The sequence below is a fragment of the Salvelinus alpinus genome, chromosome 1 (genome assembly GCF_045679555.1).
Source record: "Salvelinus alpinus chromosome 1, SLU_Salpinus.1, whole genome shotgun sequence".
NCBI classification, from domain to species: domain Eukaryota; kingdom Metazoa; phylum Chordata; class Actinopteri; order Salmoniformes; family Salmonidae; genus Salvelinus; species Salvelinus alpinus.
In genome coordinates, this window is record NC_092086.1 from 42,249,480 (window position 1) to 42,269,275 (window position 19,796).

The 19,796-nt window shown below is 44.4% G+C and overlaps 1 protein-coding gene across 3 annotated transcripts in view; it reads left to right on the forward strand.

Moving 5' to 3' along the window:
* The first annotated feature begins 1,749 nt into the window (after positions 1–1,749).
* Positions 1,750–19,796, forward strand: part of LOC139576510 (phospholipid phosphatase-related protein type 5-like) — a 66,407-nt gene continuing 48,360 nt past the window's right edge. For 2 of the 3 annotated variants that reach the window (XM_071402716.1, XM_071402703.1), the window contains exons 1-2: positions 1,750–2,164; positions 7,519–7,670. In XM_071402716.1, the coding sequence (XP_071258817.1) occupies positions 7,596–7,670 (75 nt within the window). In that variant the 5' untranslated portion in view covers positions 1,750–2,164; positions 7,519–7,595. The remainder of the gene's footprint in view (positions 2,165–7,518; positions 7,671–19,796) is intronic. The other variant, XM_071402707.1, reaches the window with a different exon arrangement.

Below are 19,796 nucleotides of genomic sequence, written 5' to 3' on the forward strand. Positions count from 1 at the left end.
CTCTCTCTCTCTCTCTCTCTCTCTCTCTCTCTCTCTCTCTCTCTCTCTCACTCTCTCACTCTCTCACTCTCACTCTCTACACACACTCTGATTCTCCCTTCCACTATAACAGTTCCCCTCTGGCTGGTGACCCTGTCCTGTTTAACAGTGGCAACCGGGCAGCCAGCCCCTATCTCTTATCAGTCCTGACCTGGAGTATTAAACCCGCACCAGCACTAGATCAATAGCCATGTATTCATTGGATTGTGTGCCCTGAGGCAGGCAGGCTGCAGCCCGACACAGAGGCACACCTGAGCTCCCCCCCTCCATCCCTCTCTCTCTCACACACACACGACTCTGTTTGGGTTTTACATCCCCTCCCTCCCTCCATCCCTCTCTCTCTCTCACACACACACCACTCTGTTTGGGTTTTACATCCCCTCCCTCCCTCCATCCCTCTCTCTCACACACACACCACTCTGTTTGGGGTTTACATCCCCTCCCTCCCTCCATCCCTCCCTCTCTCTCTCTCTCACACACACCACTCTGTTTGTGTTTTACATCCCCTCCCTCCCTCCATCCCTCTCTCTCTCTCTCACACACACCACTCTGTTTGGGTTTTACATCCCCTCCCTCCCTCCATCCCTCCCTCTCTCTCACACACACACCACTCTGTTTGGGTTTTACATCCCCTCCCTCCCTCCATCCCTCTCTCTCTCTCTCTCTCTCTCTCTCACACACACCACTCTGTTTGGGTTTTACATCCCCTCCCTCCCTCCATCCCTCCCTCTCTCTCTCTCACACACACACCACTCTGTTTGGGTTTTACATCCCCTCCCTCCCTCCACCCCTCCCTCTCTCTCACACACACACCACTCTGTTTGGGGTTTTACATCCCCTCCCTCCCTCCATCCCTCCCTCTCTCTCACACACACACCACTCTGTTTGGGTTTTACATCCCCTCCCTCCCTCCATCCCTCCCTCTCTCTCACACACACACCACTCTGTTTGGGGTTTTACATCCCCTCCCTCCCTCCATCCCCTCTCTCTCTCACACACACACCACTCTGTTTGGGTTTTACATCCCCTCCCTCCCTCCATCAATCTCCCTCTCACACACACACCACTCTGTTTGGATTTTACATCCCCCCCTCCCTCCCTCCATCCCGCTCTCTCTCTCACACACACACCACTCTGTTTGGGTTTTACATCCCCTCCCTCCCTCCCTCCATCCCTCTCTCTCTCACACACACACCACTCTGTTTGGGTTTTACATCCCCTCCCTCCCTCCCTCCATCCCTCCATCCCTCTCTCTCTCACACACACACCACTCTGTTTGGGTTTTACATCCCCTCCCTCCCTCCATCCCTCCCTCTCTCTCACACACACCACTCTGTTTGGGTTTTACATCCCCTCCCTCCCTCCATCCCTCCCTCTCTCACACACACACACCACTCTGTTTGGGTTTTACATCCCCTCCCTCCATCCCTCCCTCTCTCTCACACACACACCACTCTGTTTGGGTTTTACATCCCCTCCCTCCCTCCATCCCTCCCCTCTCTCACACACACACACACACACACCACTCTGTTTGGGTTTTACATCCCCTCCCTCCCTCCATCCCTCTCTCTCTCTCTCACACACACCACTCTGTTTGGGTTTTACATCCCCTCCCTCATTCACTGCGAGAGAGAGGGAGGACAGAGAGAGAGAGGGATGGAAGGAAACACGTTTTGAATACAAATGAGCTTCTCTCTAGTGGCACAGATACCACACATCCCCTCTCTCTCTCTTACTCACACACGAATACACAATCTTCCACACACGCTGCCTCTCGGTCTGTATTGGAAGACAGCACATGCAGTAATTCCCGCCACTTAATTGATTAACCCAGGCTGCTTATTTGAAGTGGCTAATTAGAGGGGGAGTGTGTCGAGTGTGTGAGGAGGGCTGGGGAGTCGCTGGCGTGCTTTATCTCCGTGCGCGCGTGTGTGAGTGTCTGTCTGAGGAGCTCCGGTACCACACTTCACTCTGGAGCAGGAGGAGGAGAGAAGAAGAAGAGAAGAGATAGAGAGGCAGCTGGGTGGGGAGATTTTCACAGCACTCTCCCTCATCTGACATGGCCTCCGCGTAGGAATCTTGTGCCACTGCAACAGAGGAGCTAGGCAGCAGCGAGGTGTCTAAGGTAAGAGGGAGGGGGTGATGGGTTTTCCTCTCCTCTGTCTGCATGGGTTGCAGTATGAGGAGCATTAGCATGTTAGCATTGCGTTGTATGTCAATGGTTCAGATTGTGGTCTGATGCAGAGAGGCAAATGAGAGTGTTTTGGTGTTTATGTGGAGGTGAGGAGTGTTTCACCGTGGTATTCCCCAAAGGGAAGCTCTAATAACCTAGCGTTCTGAAATCCTATTAGCCCCCCCCGCCCTACCTACACCCTCCACCGCCCTATTAATAGCATGAAGTGGAATTGTCTCTCTGGCAGTGGGGTAGTATATGTTTTTACTACCGCATGTAAGTGAAGGAGTAAGTGTGTGTGTGTGTGTGTGTGTGTGTGTGTGTGTGTGTGTGTGTGTGTGTGTGTGTGTGTGTGTGTGTGTGTGTGTGTGTGTGTGTGTGTGTGTGTGTGTGTGTGTGTGTGGTGTGTGTTTATGCATTCTGCACACTGATATCTGCAGATTCAGCATGTGATCTGGTTTGAGTGGAACATGTCTGTCAAGAGCAAGGCACACACACTCAACATACTACCATCCTGCATGCTTACTACACACACCTTGGAAATGCACCAAGACAACAGTACAGTGATTAAAGGGACTTGGACTGATCTCTTTGAACGTGATTGGTTATAGGAGAGTATTCAGCAGCACAGGATAGCCACACACAGGGTGAAAGAAAGAAGCAGACAGTGCCATGTAAATGCTGCATTGGACTGTACGAACACATTGAATATACTACCTTGTACCTCTCTGAGTAGTACTGTGTCAGGGGGATGGCTACATTCAAGGATGAAAGGATCAACCAGACTGCCATATACAGTGCCCTTCACAAAGTATTCCCACCCCTTGACTTTTTCTACATTTTGTTATGTGACAGTCTGAATTTAAAATTGATTTATTTTATTTTATTGTCACTGGCCTACACACAATACCCCAAAATGTCGAAGTGTAAATATGTTTTAAAAATTTATTAAAAATGAAAAGCTGAAATGTCTTGAGTCAATAAGTATTCAACCCCTATGTTATGGCAAGCCTAAATAAGTTAGTGTATACATTTGGGAGGTTTTCCAATGCCTCACAAAGAAGGGCACCCATTGGTAGATGGGTAAACAAACAGCAGACATTGAATATCCCTTTGTGCATGGTGAAGTTATTAATTACACTTTGGATGGTGTATCAATACACCCAGTCACTACAAAGATACAGGCAACCTTCCTAACTCAGTAGCTGGAGAGGAGGGAAACGATTCAGGGATTTCACCATGAGGCCAAAGGTGACTTTGAAACAGTTACAGAGTTTAAAGGCTATGATAGGAGAAAACTGAGGATGGATCAACAAGATTGTAGCTACTCCAAAATACTATCCTAAATGACAGAGTGAAAAGAAGGAAGCCTGTACAGAGTAAAAATATTCCAAAACATGCATTCTGTTTGCAATAAGGTACTAAAGTAAAACTGCAAAATTAAAAACATTATCGTGAGAATACAAAGCGTTATGCTTGGGGCAAATTCAACACAACAGATCACTTCACTTCATATTTTCAAGCATGGTGGTGGCTGCATCATGTTATGGGTATGCTTGTCATCGGCAAGACCTAGGGAGTTTTTTAGGATAAAAAGTAATGGAATAGATCCTAAAGGAAAACCTAGTTCCGTCTACTGAGAGACTGTTGAGAAATTCCCCTTTCAGCTGGACAATAACCTAAAACACAAGGCCAAATATACACCGGAGTTGCTTACCAAGATGGCATTGAATGTTCCTGAACGGCCTAGTTACAGTTTTGACTTAAATAGGCTTCAAAGTCTATGACAAGACTTGAAAAGGGCTGTCTAGCAATGAACAACAACCAACTTGACAGAGCTTGAAGAATTTTAAAAAGAGTAATGTGCAGATATTGTACAATCTAGGTATGCAAAGCCCTTAGACTTACCCAGAAAGCCTCACAGCTATAATCGCTGCTAAAAGGTGATTCTAACATGTATTGACTCAGGGGTTTGAATATAGATGTAAATGAGATATTTCATTTTCAGTAAATTTGCTCAAATGTTTTCACTTTGTCATTATGAGGTATTGTGTGTAGATCGGTAAAAAAAAATTATTGAATCCATTTTGAATTCAGGCTGTAACACAACAAAATGTGGAATAAGTCAAGGGGCATGAATACTTTCTGAAGGCACTGTACATTGTACTTTGCTCTTTTATGTTCATATAGAATATTGCAATATACATCTGTGCAGATGAAATATATCTCTGCGCAGTTCTAGTATCTCTCAGTATGTGGTACAAATAGCTGGACGTGAAGGCAGCCGTGATACAGATTGTAGTGTCCAATTAGCCTTTGTGTCCCCGGGCGGTGTGTGTCTCTACATGTGCCTGTGTGTGTGTGTCGCACGCGTGCGTGTTCGTGTGTGTGTCTGAGGGAGGAGAGTGGACATATCCTGGGCTCCTCTCCTAAGACTGTGGATTCAGACCAGCAGGATATTGTATAGTTCTCCTCCTCCTCCTCCTCTGTGTCAGCTAACTAGTCACTTTATTCATATTAACAACCTCATCCTCTTTCATTCCCTTCACATGTCCTTTCCTCCTAACCCCCATCTCTCATTCCAGTGTTCATTCTACTGTTTTCCAACAACAGTTTTGCCTCCTCCCTCTCTCTTTCCCTGGTATTTTCCTCTCTTCCCTCAATTTCTCCCTCTTTTGTGTGTGTGTCTGTGGGCTGCAGTGTCTCAGTGACGACAGGCTGGCTGGGCTCTCTGATGGATGGCAAGCCAATAAGATCAGGACTCCTGTCACCCTGCCTCCCTAATCAGATCAAATCCAGCTGTACTCACGCACACGCAAACACATACACACACATACACACACATACACACACACACACACACACACACACACACACACACACACACACACACACACACACACACACACACACACACACACACACACACACACACACACACACACACACACACACACACACACACACACACACACACACACACACACACACACACACGCATGCGCAGGCAGGCATATGCTAACAAACAACACTCTCTCTCTCCTATCTCTGGGTAAATTGCCCCTGGTGTCCTACTTTTATCTTCCTCAACAAATCTCCCTCTCCTCCCTCTCCTCCCTCTCCCTGCCCACCCATAAGGTTTCTACAAAATACTACATCTTGTCTATTCGGTATGTAGCACATATGGACACAAAGGTTTTCTCTTTGACAGACACTGTCCCATCTCGAAACAGCAACACCTGTGTTCTGACCTGCTCCCATCCCTCCTCCTGACATCCTGATCTTAGGGACGTTAGATACCCGGCCGTCCACTCAGGCTGCATTACACTTCCCATCTGTTGCTGGGATCAGTAGAGCAGGATCACCAAAATATCCTGGATGATTTTCCCTTACCTGGGGCCTCAGCTTGTTCACGGTCACAGCTACAAGATGTTTCCTGGCCGGCCACTCAGAGAGAGAGAGAGAGCGCTTTCTAAAAGCAGCCCCGCTTTGCGTTGTTCTCTCTGCAGCTAAGAGCCCAGTCTCATTCCTTATTCATCCTCACAGCCTATTCTCTGACATCCTGCCTGACTGACTGTCAGTGTGGGGGGAAAAGGGAAAGCTTTCCAGCACACAACACTAATTTCCCCAGAATAGAGGCCAATCTGACAACGCCCAGGAAATGAGAACTCTCACAGACCAGATCCAAGCTATAGGATCTCTTCAGGATGAGTTCTGGTCCACTTCAGAGGTTGGATGGCCGTAAGAAGGGCCCTGAGTTTCACCTGACCACCTGACTAGCAATAGCCTATGACTAGGGCCTGAAGTTTTTAGTAAAACCTAAATTCCGAGCTCAGGAGACTGTTCACTGACTGGGCACAATGTCCAGTTTGCATTGTTCCTATCTGTCCCTTAGCCTTGCCTTGAACCGATAAGGCTAGCGTGTTGTATTCTTCCGCTCAAGCTAATTCTGCTGGGGATATTTTATTTCACCTTTATTTAACTAGGCAAGTCAGTTAAGAACAAATTCTTATTCTACCAAAAGGCAAAAGGCCTCCTGCGGGGACAGGGATTGTGATTAAATATAGGACAAAACACAAATAAAGACAACACAACACTACATAAAGAGAGACCTAAGACAACAACATAGCAAGGCAGCAACACATTACAACACACCATTGTAGCAACACAACATGACAAGAACATGGTAGCAGCCCAAAACATGGTACAAACATTACTGGGCACAGACAACAGCACAAAGGGCAAGAAGGTAGAGACAACAATACATCACGCAAAGCAGCCACAACTGTCAGTAAGAGTGTCCAAGATTGAGTCTTTGAATGAAGAGATTGAGATAAAACTGTCCAGTTTGAGTGTTTGTTGCAGCTCTTTCCAGTCGCTAGCTGCAGCAAACTGAAAAGAGGAGCTACCCAGGGATGTGTGTGCGTTGGGAACATTTAACAGAATGTGACTGGCAAAACGGGTGTTATATGTGGAGGATGAGGGTTGCAGTAGATATCTCAGATAGGGGGGAGTTAGGTCTAAGAGGGTTTTATGAATAAGCATCAACCAGTGGGTCTTGCGACGGGTATACAGACATGACCAGTTTACAGAGGAGTATAGAGTGCAGTGATGTGTCCTATAAGGAGCATTGGTGGCAAATCTGATGGCTGAATGGTAAAGAACATCTAGCCGCTCCAGAGCACCTTTACCTGCCGTGTAAAGCGTGTAGACATGACATTGAAAAAGACATGCAGACAGAGAGTTGTGCCTTGGTTGGAATATAATCTAATTCAGTATAGATGTGAACATAAATGTGATTATGCAAATGTCAAGAGCATATTTCTAATCTAAGACTACTTTGTAGCATGCATCATTAAGATATGCTATTTCCATGTTGTGTATTGGCTGGATTTATGTTTATTCTAGCTCATAAAGTTTCCATTCATTATAGTGGCATTCAGTGTTAGACACAATCTGTATTTTCATTTCAGCACTGACTCATCAGGACTGAGGGAAAGGCTCATTACAGCACACTGATAGGCTTATTTGATACTATTTAGTTGTTTCTTTGTGTGTGTCGGGGAGAGTGGGAAGGAGTGTGTGGGTGGGGGGTGGGGGGGGGTTCTTTGCACTTTGTCTCATGGCCACAGAGGTAACATGTAAACAAAATTGTTATTCTGTATAAGAACATCAAGACCCATTGTTCCATCCAACGCTACATTCTTGTCATAGGATAAAACTTAATGTTATACTTTGAACTTGGCCTCAAGCTGCCTTTAGATCAAGACAACTCTTACTGACCTGGAACGCTCTTTCCTTCACAGGTGTGAGGAGAGAGAGAGTGCTGGAGAGAGGACAGGAGAGAAAGAACGAGAGAAGGCAGGAGAGAGAGAACGAGAGAATGATGGCGGCGGAGGAGGAGAAGCCGGGTTTGAAGAGCAGCAGCTCCATCGTTCCCTGCTTCTTGTTTGTTGAGGTGAGTTGCCATGTCTTTCTTTTCCTGATTGGCTAAAATGACACTACTGGGAAGAGCTGATGAAATACCCTCCAGTAGGGCCTCTTCATGCTGGTTGATGATATCTCTTTATGGGGAATTTCCATATCCCTTAACCTTCCCCATATTCAGTTTCTCACCCCCCTCCGCTCCTCTCAGAGCTCAATGAGCTCCATTCATTCTACTACTTGACCTCAATTGGCTGTTGTCTGCTGTCCAGCCACCAGGGAACACTTTCTCATCTTTAGCTTCAGTGGAAAATGTTATAAATATTGTCAGCTCAACACACATCCACCACACTGCCACGGTCTCTCTGCCATGGCTGAGACAGTAACGTGGACATGGTATAAAATAGTTGTTATAGTATGTAATCTGTTCAGATGGCGCTTCCCGTCTTCACACTGCTACAATATGTGATCTCTGCTTACTGTTTATATGAGTCTTTGCATCTGATCCATTGAAGTATTTAGTGATATCACAGCTAACTGTGTTTTGTATAGTTACTGGATGCTCTGCACACACTGTCAGGCACACACACACACACACACACACACACACACACACACACACACACACACACACACACACACACACACACACACACACACACACACACACACACACACACACACACACACACACACACACACACACACACACACACACACACACACACACACACACACACACACACACACACACACACACACACAGACAGACTCACATACAGACTACAGGCGCGCACACACAGGACAAGGTCTCTCCCGTAGGCGTGTCCCGTATTGCTGTGGGAGCTACATTACTCAGAGGGTATTGAAGGTCTCTATGCTGCTAGATTATGGTCCACAATAAAAGCACTCCCTTAGTCCACTGTGCCATCCCTCGCACATATTTAATGTGAGGTGGAATAGGTGATATTTGAGGTACAAGGTGTTCTGTGTCATGCGAAATATGGAGGTCTATATGTGAGGTGTGATGTATGACATGGAAGGTGAAACAAAAGAAGGAATGAAGTGCTATATTATATTGAATGTAAGACCTTGTGGTATTCAGTACAGTTGTAGTGATATGTGGGATTTGTGAAATCATAATGTGCAATATATGAGGTAGCAGTGAGTGAGTGCAGAAGATGTGACAGTGTGGTCTGACTGAGACCCAACCATTTTAGCTCCTCTGTCCCTCTCCCCTGACCCTCTCCCCGTCCCCCTCCCCTCCCCAGCGGTGTGTCACAGACAGACAGTGATTTAGACTGAGCCAGGACCTGCTCTTTTATTTAGACTCACACCTCATCAGCCCGTTTCCATGGAAACCAATCAGTTGGATTCATTTTCTCTCTGTCTCTCTCTCTTCTGCCTCCTTTCATCCACTACCTACCCTCTTATGCAGGCTATAGCCTCTCTCTCTCTCTCTCTCTCTCTCTCTCTCTCTCTCTCTCTCTCTCTCTCTCTCTCTCTCTCTCTCTCTCTCTCTCTCTCTCTCTCTCTCTCTCTGTCTCTCTCTCCCTCCCTCCCTGAAAGTCATAGATATTTGTTAGATATAGATATCTCCTTCCGTCTCTTCTATCTGAATGTGAATTTCAACATCAATAGCGCTTATACAGGTCAGTTTCTCTCAGCACTGGGTTGATACAAAAGATGCATGGAAATGGCATTGTCAGAACATAGACATGCTTTTAGGAAATAATCCACTGTGTGGATAAGTAATCAGGTGTAGCAGAGAACTCAGCTTTGGGGTTGTAAAGGCCACATTAACATAAACAGTTATCCAGACCAATGGAGGAGGAAATACAAGCCCCTCTGCTAGCTTTGGATGTACTGCTATTGGACAGCCGGTGTCATGTGATTGGGGTGTGTGGTGCATCATGTGACCTAATATTGATATGTCCTGTCCACACAGGACCATGTATGGGTTGTCACAGATTCCGTTTATGAAGTGTAGGAATGTGTTTTGTATAATGACTGCAGCTGTAATGTGGAAGCAGGAATAACCTAATAGTTGGAAACATCACCTTCAATGAACAAAAATAAATAGTAAAATAATATGCTCTACACACACTCTACTCTAACATTAAAAGCAACGATAACCTGTTTTACTCTCAATTTTTCAAATGTTTTATTTGGACTTGAAAATGACCCATTCTGTTATACATTATGTGCTTTAGCCTCTTATCGAACATGTCCCACTTTTCTCAGCCACTGTTATGGACTGAATGGTTATGAGTCAGAATCATTGTGATGTTGGAGATTTCCTTGACTGCAGGGGTGTTTGTCTTTGGCATGAGCAGTACTCATAATTGTGTTTGTGTGGGCATCATCTATCTCTCACCACATGCAGTGTGATGGACCATTCCCCTTGGCGTTTCATGCGAGGACTCTATACCCACCAGAGGGCACTGTTGATGTACTGTTAAGGCTTTCAGAGCTGCTTTTGGAAGCTCAGTAACACTGTTTCGTCGGGGTTTTGTGTGTCTAACCAGAGTCAATATGTCTTTATATTCTGCTAATGTTGAATTTAGCCAATGAAGCTCAGTTTTGTTGTGTTGGTTTATTCACAGCAAGGACAAGGAATGGTAATGGTGACAATTTACTGTAATGAAAATTCCACATTTGTCAATTTGAAAAGGAGTTGCCTTGATTTTCATAGAATTGTAATTAATGTTCAGAAGAACGCACACACACATACACACACACACACACAGCCTCATTAACACTTGAAATAGGTGAAAGAACATCTTTCCTTCTCTTTTGCTTCCTCCGTCTCTAAAAATAACCCCAGTGTGTGATGGTAGGTAACACTTGTGTAATCACACCTGTCGGAGAGAGTCTTTCAAGTGAAGTGCACAAAGAACACACACACACACACACACACACACACACACACACACACACACACACACACACACACACACACGTTTTTTTTAGAGTGCTGTTATCAGCTGGAGCGCTAAGACACAAAGAAAAAATGACTTTTCCTTTGGTTGCCATCTAGTAAATGTCCATTAAAGAGCTGCCCCTGCTTTATGTTTTGGCCTCTGAATCAAAGCAGGGGGAATGCACTCAGCACTCAGCCCTCAGCCAGCCAGCCAGCCCAGCTTGAGGTAGCTACAGCACAGTGTTTTCAGCAGCTCTGCACTGTGGAAGGGAAAGTAGTTGTTCAAGTTAAATAATGAGAGAAGCATGAATGACTGGTGAAAATACTTTGAGATTCGGAGGTCCCTATTTCAGAAGTATTTGGACAAATTCATTGTTTGTTTTGCTTTTGTTTCAGATTATGTTGTACCCAATATAAGTGTTTCATGGAAATAATTCTGAATAATGATGAGTGAGAAAGGTACAGAGGCATAAATATCATGCCCTCCAAAAACTATGTATTGTGGGTGTGGCCTTTGTGCTTCTGTAACTTTCTCACTCATCATTATTCATGATTCATTTATGATTATCTGTAATCATGATAGCATCCACATTAATGTAGAAGTGGTCGGAAAAACATATTTGATTCTTATTTAGAATAAAATTACTCCAAATTGGCACCATACATTATTTACCATTCATTTCTATTGGGCAAAAAAAATTCTGAAACCGAACCAAAACAAACAGCAAATACATCCGACAAGTTTGTAGTCACAAGCTTGATGTAATCATTGCTTGCTAGGAATTAAACGTCCTTTAAATGTTTCTACAACTTGATTGGAGTCCACCTGTGGTAAATTAAATTGATTGGACATGATTTGGAAAGGCATATACCTGTCTATATAAGGTCCCACAGTTGACAGTGCATGTCAGAGCAAAAACCAAGTCATGAGGTTGAAGGAATTGTCCGTGGAGCTCCGAGACAGGATTATGTCGAGGCACAGATCTGGGGAAGGGTATGTCTGCAGCATTGAAGGTCCCCAAGAACACAATGGTCTCCATTACTCTTAAATGGAAGAAGTTTGGAACCACCAAGACTATTCCTAGAGCTGGCCGCCCAGCCAAACTGAGCAATTGCGTGGAGAAGGGCCTTTGTCAGGGAGGTGACCAAGAACTCAATGGTCATTCTGACAGAGCTCCAGAGTTCCCCTGTGGAGATGGAAGAAACTTCCAGAAGGACAACCATCTCTGCAGCTCTCCACCAATCAGGCCTTGATGGTAGAGTGGCCGGACGGAAACCATTCTTCAGGAGAAGGCACATGACAGCCCACTTAGAGTTTGCCAAAAGGCACCTAAAGACTCTCAGAACATGAGAAACAAGATTCTCTGGTCTGTTGAAACCAAGATTGAACTCTTTGGCCTGAATGCCAAGTGTCACCTCTGGAGGAAACCTGGCACTATCCCTACGGTGAAGCATGGTGGTGGCAGCATCATGCTGTAGGGATGACTAGTCAGGATCGAGGGAAAGATGCAAAGTACAGAGAGATCCTTGATTAAAAACCTGCTCCAGAGCGAAGGTTCACCTTCTAACAGTACAACGACCCTAAGCACACAGCCAAGAGTGGCTTCGGGACAAGTCTCTGAATGTCCATGAGTGGCCCAGCCAGAGCCCGGACTTGAACCTGATCGAACATCTCTGGAGAGACCTGAAAATAGCTGTGCAACCTTACAGAGCTTGAGTGGATCTGCAGAGAAGAATGGGAGAAACTCCCCAAATACAGATGTGCCAAGCTTGTAGCATCATACCCAAGAAGACTCGAGGCTGTAATCACTGCCAAAGGTGCTTCAACAAAGTACTGAGTAAAGGGTCTGAATACTTATGCAAATGTCATATTTCAGTTTTTTATATTTAATTAATTCTAAAAACCTGTTTTTGCTTTGTCATTATGGGGTATTGTGTGTAGATTGATGAGGGGGGAAAACGATTTAATCAATTTTAGAATAAGGCTGTAACATAACAAAGTTTTTAAAAATTCAAGGGGTCTAAATATTTTCCGAATGCACTCTAAGTGAATTTGTCAAAAAACTTATGATGCCTTCACATTTTACCTTTATTTTACTAGGCAAGTCAGTTAAGAACAAATTATTTTTTACAATGACAGCCTACCCCGGCTACATTGTAGAATAATAGTGAAGACATCAAAACTATGAAATAACACATGGAATCATGTAGTAACCAAAAAAGTGTTAAACAAATAAAAATGTATTTTAGATTCTTCAAAGTAGCCACCCTTTGCTTTGATGACAGATTTGCACACTCTTGGCATTCTCTCAACCAGCTTCATGAGGTAGTCACCTGGAATGCTTTTCCAACAGTCTTGAAGGAGTTCCTACATATGCTGAGCACTTATTGGCTGCTTTTCCTTCACTCTGCGGTCAAACTCATCCCAAACCATCTCAATTGGGTTGAGGTCGGGTGATTGTGGAGGCTAGGTCGTCTGATGCAGCACTCCATCACTCTCCTTATTGGTCAAATAACCCTTACACAACCTGGAGGTGTGTTTTGGGTTATTGTCCTGTTGAAAAAACAAATGATAGACCCACTAAGCGCAAACCAGGTGGCATGGCGTATCGTTGCAGAATGCTGTGGTAGCCATGCTGGTTAGGTGTGCCTTTAATTCTAAATAAAGGTGACATCCTGTACTGTTGCCTTGTATTAAACATTTTATTTCAAATAAAAAATGCCAGAGTATAGAGCCAAATTAAACGTTTTAGCTTCACTGTCAAAATAAATATGAATAAATACATAGGGGAGTGTATATTAAAGGTGGATTTACATTTAGTAAAATATGTCTAGTGAGATCTATCAGATTAGCAACTTTTCTATTTACACAAGCCTTTGATGTGGTGTGACCAAAGCCACATTCCTGCTTCATGTGTGAGTGTAGCTATTAGCATACTGTTAATGTCATAGTATATGGACAAACAAAATGAGGATAGCAATTCAAACTATACAGGAGCTTCTCATCTAAACCATATTGCACATAGTGTTGCAGACTTGATTAATGCAATGATTCACAAATTTGGTTAACAAAACAAAAATGCTGCGTACTGGTATTAGGGTAATTAAGGTAATTCTTGCATGGACATGTGGTGTGGGAGAGCTGTTGTCTTTACACTGTACCACTCAGAGGGGGGTATGTGGTGTAGATTTCTTCCACATATCTTAAAGAGAGATTTAAATTGAGAGCATGTTGACAAGCTGCATCACCGCTTGGTATGGCAACTGCTTGGTATGCGACAGGCAAGGCGCAACAGAGGATAGTGTGTACAGCCCAGTACATCACTGGGGCCGGGCTCCCTGCCAACCAGGACGTCTATACCAGGCGGTTTCAGAGGAAGGCCCTAAATAATGTCAAAGACTCCAGTCACCCAAGTCATAGACTGTTCTCTCTGCTATCACATGGCTAGCAGTAGCGATGCACCAAGTCTGGAACCAACAGACCATGAACAGCTTCTACCCCCAAGCCATGAGACAACTAACTAGTTAGTCTGGCTAGCTATTTGGTTAACTATTTAACTATCTGCATCAACCCTTTTTTTGACTCATCTCATACACTGCTGCTACTTTTTTCTATCATCATATCACTTTATTACTAGTTATATGTACATATCTACCTCAATTACCTCGTATCCCTGCACATCGACTCAGTAATTCTACCTCGTATATATAGCCAAGTTATCGTTACTCATTGTGTATTTATTATTACTTTTATTATTACGTGTTCAACTTTTCTATTGTTTCTCTATTTTCTTTCTCTCTGCATGGTTGGGAATGACACGTAAGTAATCATTTCACTGTTAATCTGCACCTGTTGTTTACGAAGTAGGTGACGAATGAAATTGTATTTGATGATTTGAGTTGATTAGAATCTAGATCCATCTCTTTACACTACACTGAGTATCTCTCCTGGACCTAGTTTGTGTTATCAAAGAGGCTCTAAAGCATTCCTGATTGGAGCATTCTACCATTTTGCATTCAGGAAGTTTTTATTCATTTTTTTATTTCACCTTTATTTAACCAGGTAGGCCAGTTGAGAAAAAGTTCTCATTTACAACTGCGACCTGGCCAAGATAAAGCAAACCAGTGCGACAAAAACAACAACACAGAGTTACACATGGGATAAACAAACGTACAGTCATAAACACAATAGAAAAATCTATGTACAGCGTGTGAAAATGTAGTAAGATTAGGGAGGTAAAGGCAATAAATAGGCAATAGTGGCGAAATAATTACAATTTAGCATTAACACTGGAGTGATAGATGTGCAGATGATGATGTGCAAGTAGAGATACTGGGGTGCAAAAGAGCAAAAATCAATAACAATATGGGGACGAGTTAGTTGGGTGGGCTATTTTCAGATTTGTTGTGTACAGGTGCAGTGATCGGTAAGCTGCTCTGACAGCTGATGCTTAAAGTTAGTGAGGGATATATAAGTCTCCAGCTTCAGTGATTTTTGCAATTCGTTCCAGTCATTGGCAGCAGAGAACTGGAAGGAAAGGCAGCCAAAGGAGGCGTTGGCTTTGGGGATGACCAGTGAAATATACCTGCTGGAGCACGTGCTAGAGGTGGGTGCTGCTATGGTGACCAGTGAGCTGAGATAAGGTGGGGCTTTACCTAGCAAAGACTTATAGATGACCTGGAGCCAGTGGATTTGGTGACGAATATGAAGTGAGGGCCAGCCAACGAGAGCATACAGGTCGCAGTGGTGGGTAGTATATGGGGCTTTGGTAACAAAGCCGAAGTCTAGGATCGGTAGGGTAGTCAGTTTTACGAGGGTATGTTTGGCAGCATGAGTGAAGGAGGCTTTGTTGCGAAATAGGAAGCCAATTCTATACTTAATTTTGACTTAGTGTAAGTCTGGAAGGAGAGTTTACAACCTAACCAGACACTTAGGTATTTGTAGTTGTCCACATATTCTAAGTCAGAACCGTCCAGAGTAGTGATGCTAGTCGGGCGGGCGGGTGTGGGCAGCGATCGGTTGAAGAGCATGCATTTAGTTTTACTAGCATTTAAGAGCAGTTGGAGGCCACGGAAGGAGTGTTGTATGGCATTGAAGCTTGTCTGGAGGTTTGTTAATTAACACAGTGTCTAAAGAAGGGCCAAAAGTATACAGAATGGTGTCGTCTGCGTAGAGGTGGATCAGAGAATCACCAGCAGCAAGAGCGACATCATTGATATATACAGAGAAAAGAGTCGGCCCGAGAATTGAACCCTGTGGCACCCCCATAAAGACTGCCAGAGGTCCGGACAACAGGCCCTCCAATTTGACACACTGAACTCTATCTGAGAAGTAGTTGGTGAACCAGGCGAGGCAGTCATTTGAGAAACCAAGGCTGTTGAGTCTGCCGATAAGAATGCGGTGATTGACAGAGTCAAAAGCCTTGGCCAGGTCGATGAAGACAGCTCCACAGTACTGTCTTTTATCGATGGCGGTTATGATATTGTTTAGGACCTTGCGCGTGGCTGAGGTGCACCCATGACCAGCTCGGAAACCAGATTACATAGCGGGGAAGGTACGGTGGGATTCGAAATGGTCAGAGTTCTGTTTGTTAACTTGACTTTCGAAGACTTTAGAAAGGCTGTGCAGGATAGATATAGGTCTGTAACAGTTTGGGTCTAGAGTGTCTCCCCCTTTGAAGAGGGGGATGACCGCGGCAGCTTCCAATCTTTAGGGATCTCAGACGATATGAAAGAGAAGTGGGTGATTGCTGTCACTGTAGCCAGCTGTCAATCAATCTTCTGTGAATGTAGTCTCTTAGTATCACTTTGTCAAAGTTCCCCATCCTTTTAGTGTTTCTTTTATAATACCTCATTTGGGATTAAATGTGTTTCAAAACATGTGGAAACACCATACAGTGGGGCAAAAAAGTATTTAGTCAGCCACCAATTGTGCAAGTTCTCCCACTTAAAAAGATGATAGAGGCCTGTAATTTTCATCATAGGTACACTTCAACTATGACAGACAAAATGAGAAAAGAAAATCCAGAAAATCACATTGTAGGATTTTTAATGAATTTATTTGCAAATTATGGTGGAAAATAAGTATTTGGTCACCTACAAACAAGCAAGATTTCTGGCTCTCACAGACCTGTAACTTCTTCTTTAAGAGGCTCCTCTGTCCTCCACTCGTTACCAGTATTAATGGCACCTGTTTGAACTTGTTATCAGTATAAAAGACACCTGTCCACAACCTCAAACAGTCACACTCCAAACTCCACTATGGCCAAGACCAAAGAGCTGTCAAAGGACACCAGAAACAAAATTGTAGACCTGCACCAGGCTGGGAAGACTGAATCTGCAATAGGTAAGCAGCTTGGTTTGAAGAAATCAACTGTGGGAGCAATTATTAGGAAATGGAAGACATAAAAGACCACTGATAATCTCCCCCGATCTGGGGCTCCACGCAAGATCTCACCCCGTGGGGTCAAAATGATCACAAGAACGGTGAGCAAAAATCCCAGAACCACACGGGGGGACCTAGTGAATGACCTGCAGAGAGCTGGGACCAAAGTAACAAAGCCTACCATCAGTAACACACTACGCCGCCAGGGACTCAAATCCTGCAGTGACAGATGTGTCCCCCTGCTTAAGCCAGTACATGTCCAGGCCCGTCGGAAGTTTGCTAGAGAGCATTTGGATGATCCAGAAGAAGATTGGGAGAATGTCATATGGTCAGATGAAACCAAAATATAACTTTTTGGTAAAAACTCAACTCGTCGTGTTTGGAGGACAAAGAATGCTGAGTTGCATCCAAAGAACACCATACCTACTGTGAAGCATGGGGGTGGAAACATCATGCTTTGGGGCTGTTTTTCTGCAAAGGGACCAGGACGACTGATCCGTGTAAAGGAAAGAATGAATGGGGCCATGTATCGTGAGATTTTGAGTGAAAACCTCCTTCCATCAGCAAGGGCATTGAAGATGAAACGTGACTGGGTCTTTCAGCATGACAATGATCCCAAACACACCGCCTGGGCAACAAAGGAGTGGCTTCGTAAGAAGCATTTCAAGGTCCTGGAGTGGCCTAGCCAGTCTCCAGATCTCAACCCCATAGAAAATCTTTGGAGGGAGTTGAAAGTCCGTGTTGCCCAGCAACAGCCCCAAAACATCACTGCTCTAGAGGAGATCTGCATGGAGGAATGGGCCAAAATACCAGCAACAGTGTGTGAAAACCTTGTGAAGACTTACAGAAAACGTTTGACCTCTGTCATTGCCAACAAAGGGTATATAACAAAGTATTGAGATAAACTTTTGTTTATCTTTTCCACCATAATTTGCAAAGAAATTCATAAATTCATAAAAAATCCTACAATGTGATTTTCTGGATTTTCTTTTCTCATTTTGTCTGTCATAGATGAAGTGTACCTATGATGAAAATTACAGGCCTCTCTCATCTTTTTAAATGGGAAAACTTGCACAATTGGTGGCTGACTAAATACTTTTTTGCCCCACTGTAAGTAGTTGGCTGCATAACTTTCTGCACTCCCCTTTCTCACTCAGTAGATTTCCATACACCCAGTTCTAGTATGGTTAATATGTCTCAGGATATTTCAACATTTCAAGTTAGAACCCAACATCGTAGACTGCAGCTTTAACTGCTATTCCTGTGTAATTACATATTTATAAAGGACCTGCAATGTAAAGATTGTATAAGCCTTCATTCACATAATTTGCAGCTGAGTGTGTCTATACTTGTAAGAAGCAGGTACTGTGCTATAGCAGTAATGGATGTGTTTTTGCAGTGTAATCAGTGTAATGTGGGTACAGGGCCTCCTACCTGGTCCCACACTATGTAGGGGTGTGGATCTGACTGAATATTTACACCCAGTGATTCAGGCCCCCCTGTGTGTTGGTCTGTGGGTCTGTTTACCAGCCATTATAACCCAGTTTACAGCCCCACCCATCCTCACATAGTGTTCGACAGAGACATCACTGGGACAAAAGAAGAGTTAAACTGAAAATAGGGCGAGAGGGATTTCATGACAAGAGGGGGAAATCAGAGGCAAAGATAAGAGTTACATGGAAAAGAAAGAGTGGTTGTGAGAGGGAGTGAAGATTGAAAAGCAGAAACAGAAACAGAGAGAAAGAGATATTTCAAGAAGGAGCCCTAGAGATGTTTTCTGGAGGACGATCTAAGCTCAGCTCACATCTCTCCCTTTTGTACCCATTCTACTCTCCCCATCCTCCACTCTTTCACACAGATCAGTCATCTCTCTCTTCCTCTTTCTCTCTTCCTCTCGCGCTCTTACTCTCTCTCCCTCTCACTCTCTCTTTTTCTCTCTCTCTCTCTCTCTCTCTCTCTCTCTCTCTCTCTCTCTCTCTCTCTCTCTCTCTCTCTCTCTCTCTCTCTCTCTCTCACACACACACACACACACACACACACACACACACACACACACACACACACACACACACACACACACACACACACACACACACACACACACACACACACACACACACACACACACACACACACACACACACACACACACACACAGCCCTGAAAGCATGCCAAACTACCAACCTCTCCATGCTACAGTACCTCTCATATGCCAGTTTCACTCTCCTTCCTCTCTCTTCACTCACCCCCTCTCAACCTTTCTCTTTTCCTGTCCCCTCCACTCCCCCGCCATCCCTTCCTCTCTTTCCTCCCTCCATCCTTGTACACCTCCTCTTCCTCTGCTTTCCTTTCTTCCTCCCACCACTGGGATCTGTACAGCCCCAACAATGCACAGTGAGACGTACTTCTTGTTCATTTAATCTTCCATCCCTCCTCATCCATCTATTTTTCCTCCTCCATCTCCGTTATTTTGCTCTCTCATGCTTTCTGTCTCTCTCTTTTTATGCTCTCTGTCTCTCTCTCTTTCTCTCTGTCTCTGTTTCTCTCTCTGTCTCTGTCTCTTTCTCTCTCACACTCACACTCTCTCACACTCACACTCTCTCACACTCTCTCACACACACTCTCTCACACTCTCTCACACTCTCTCACACTCACACTCTCTCACACTCTCTCACACTCACACTCTCTCACACTCTCTCACACTCTCTCACACTCACACTCTCTCACACTCTCACACTCTCTCACACTCACACTCTCTCACACTCTCTCACACTCTCTCACACACACACGTTTCTATTGACTATTTTCTGCGCTGTCAAATAGTCACATGATCAGCTTCTGGCTGGCAGAAT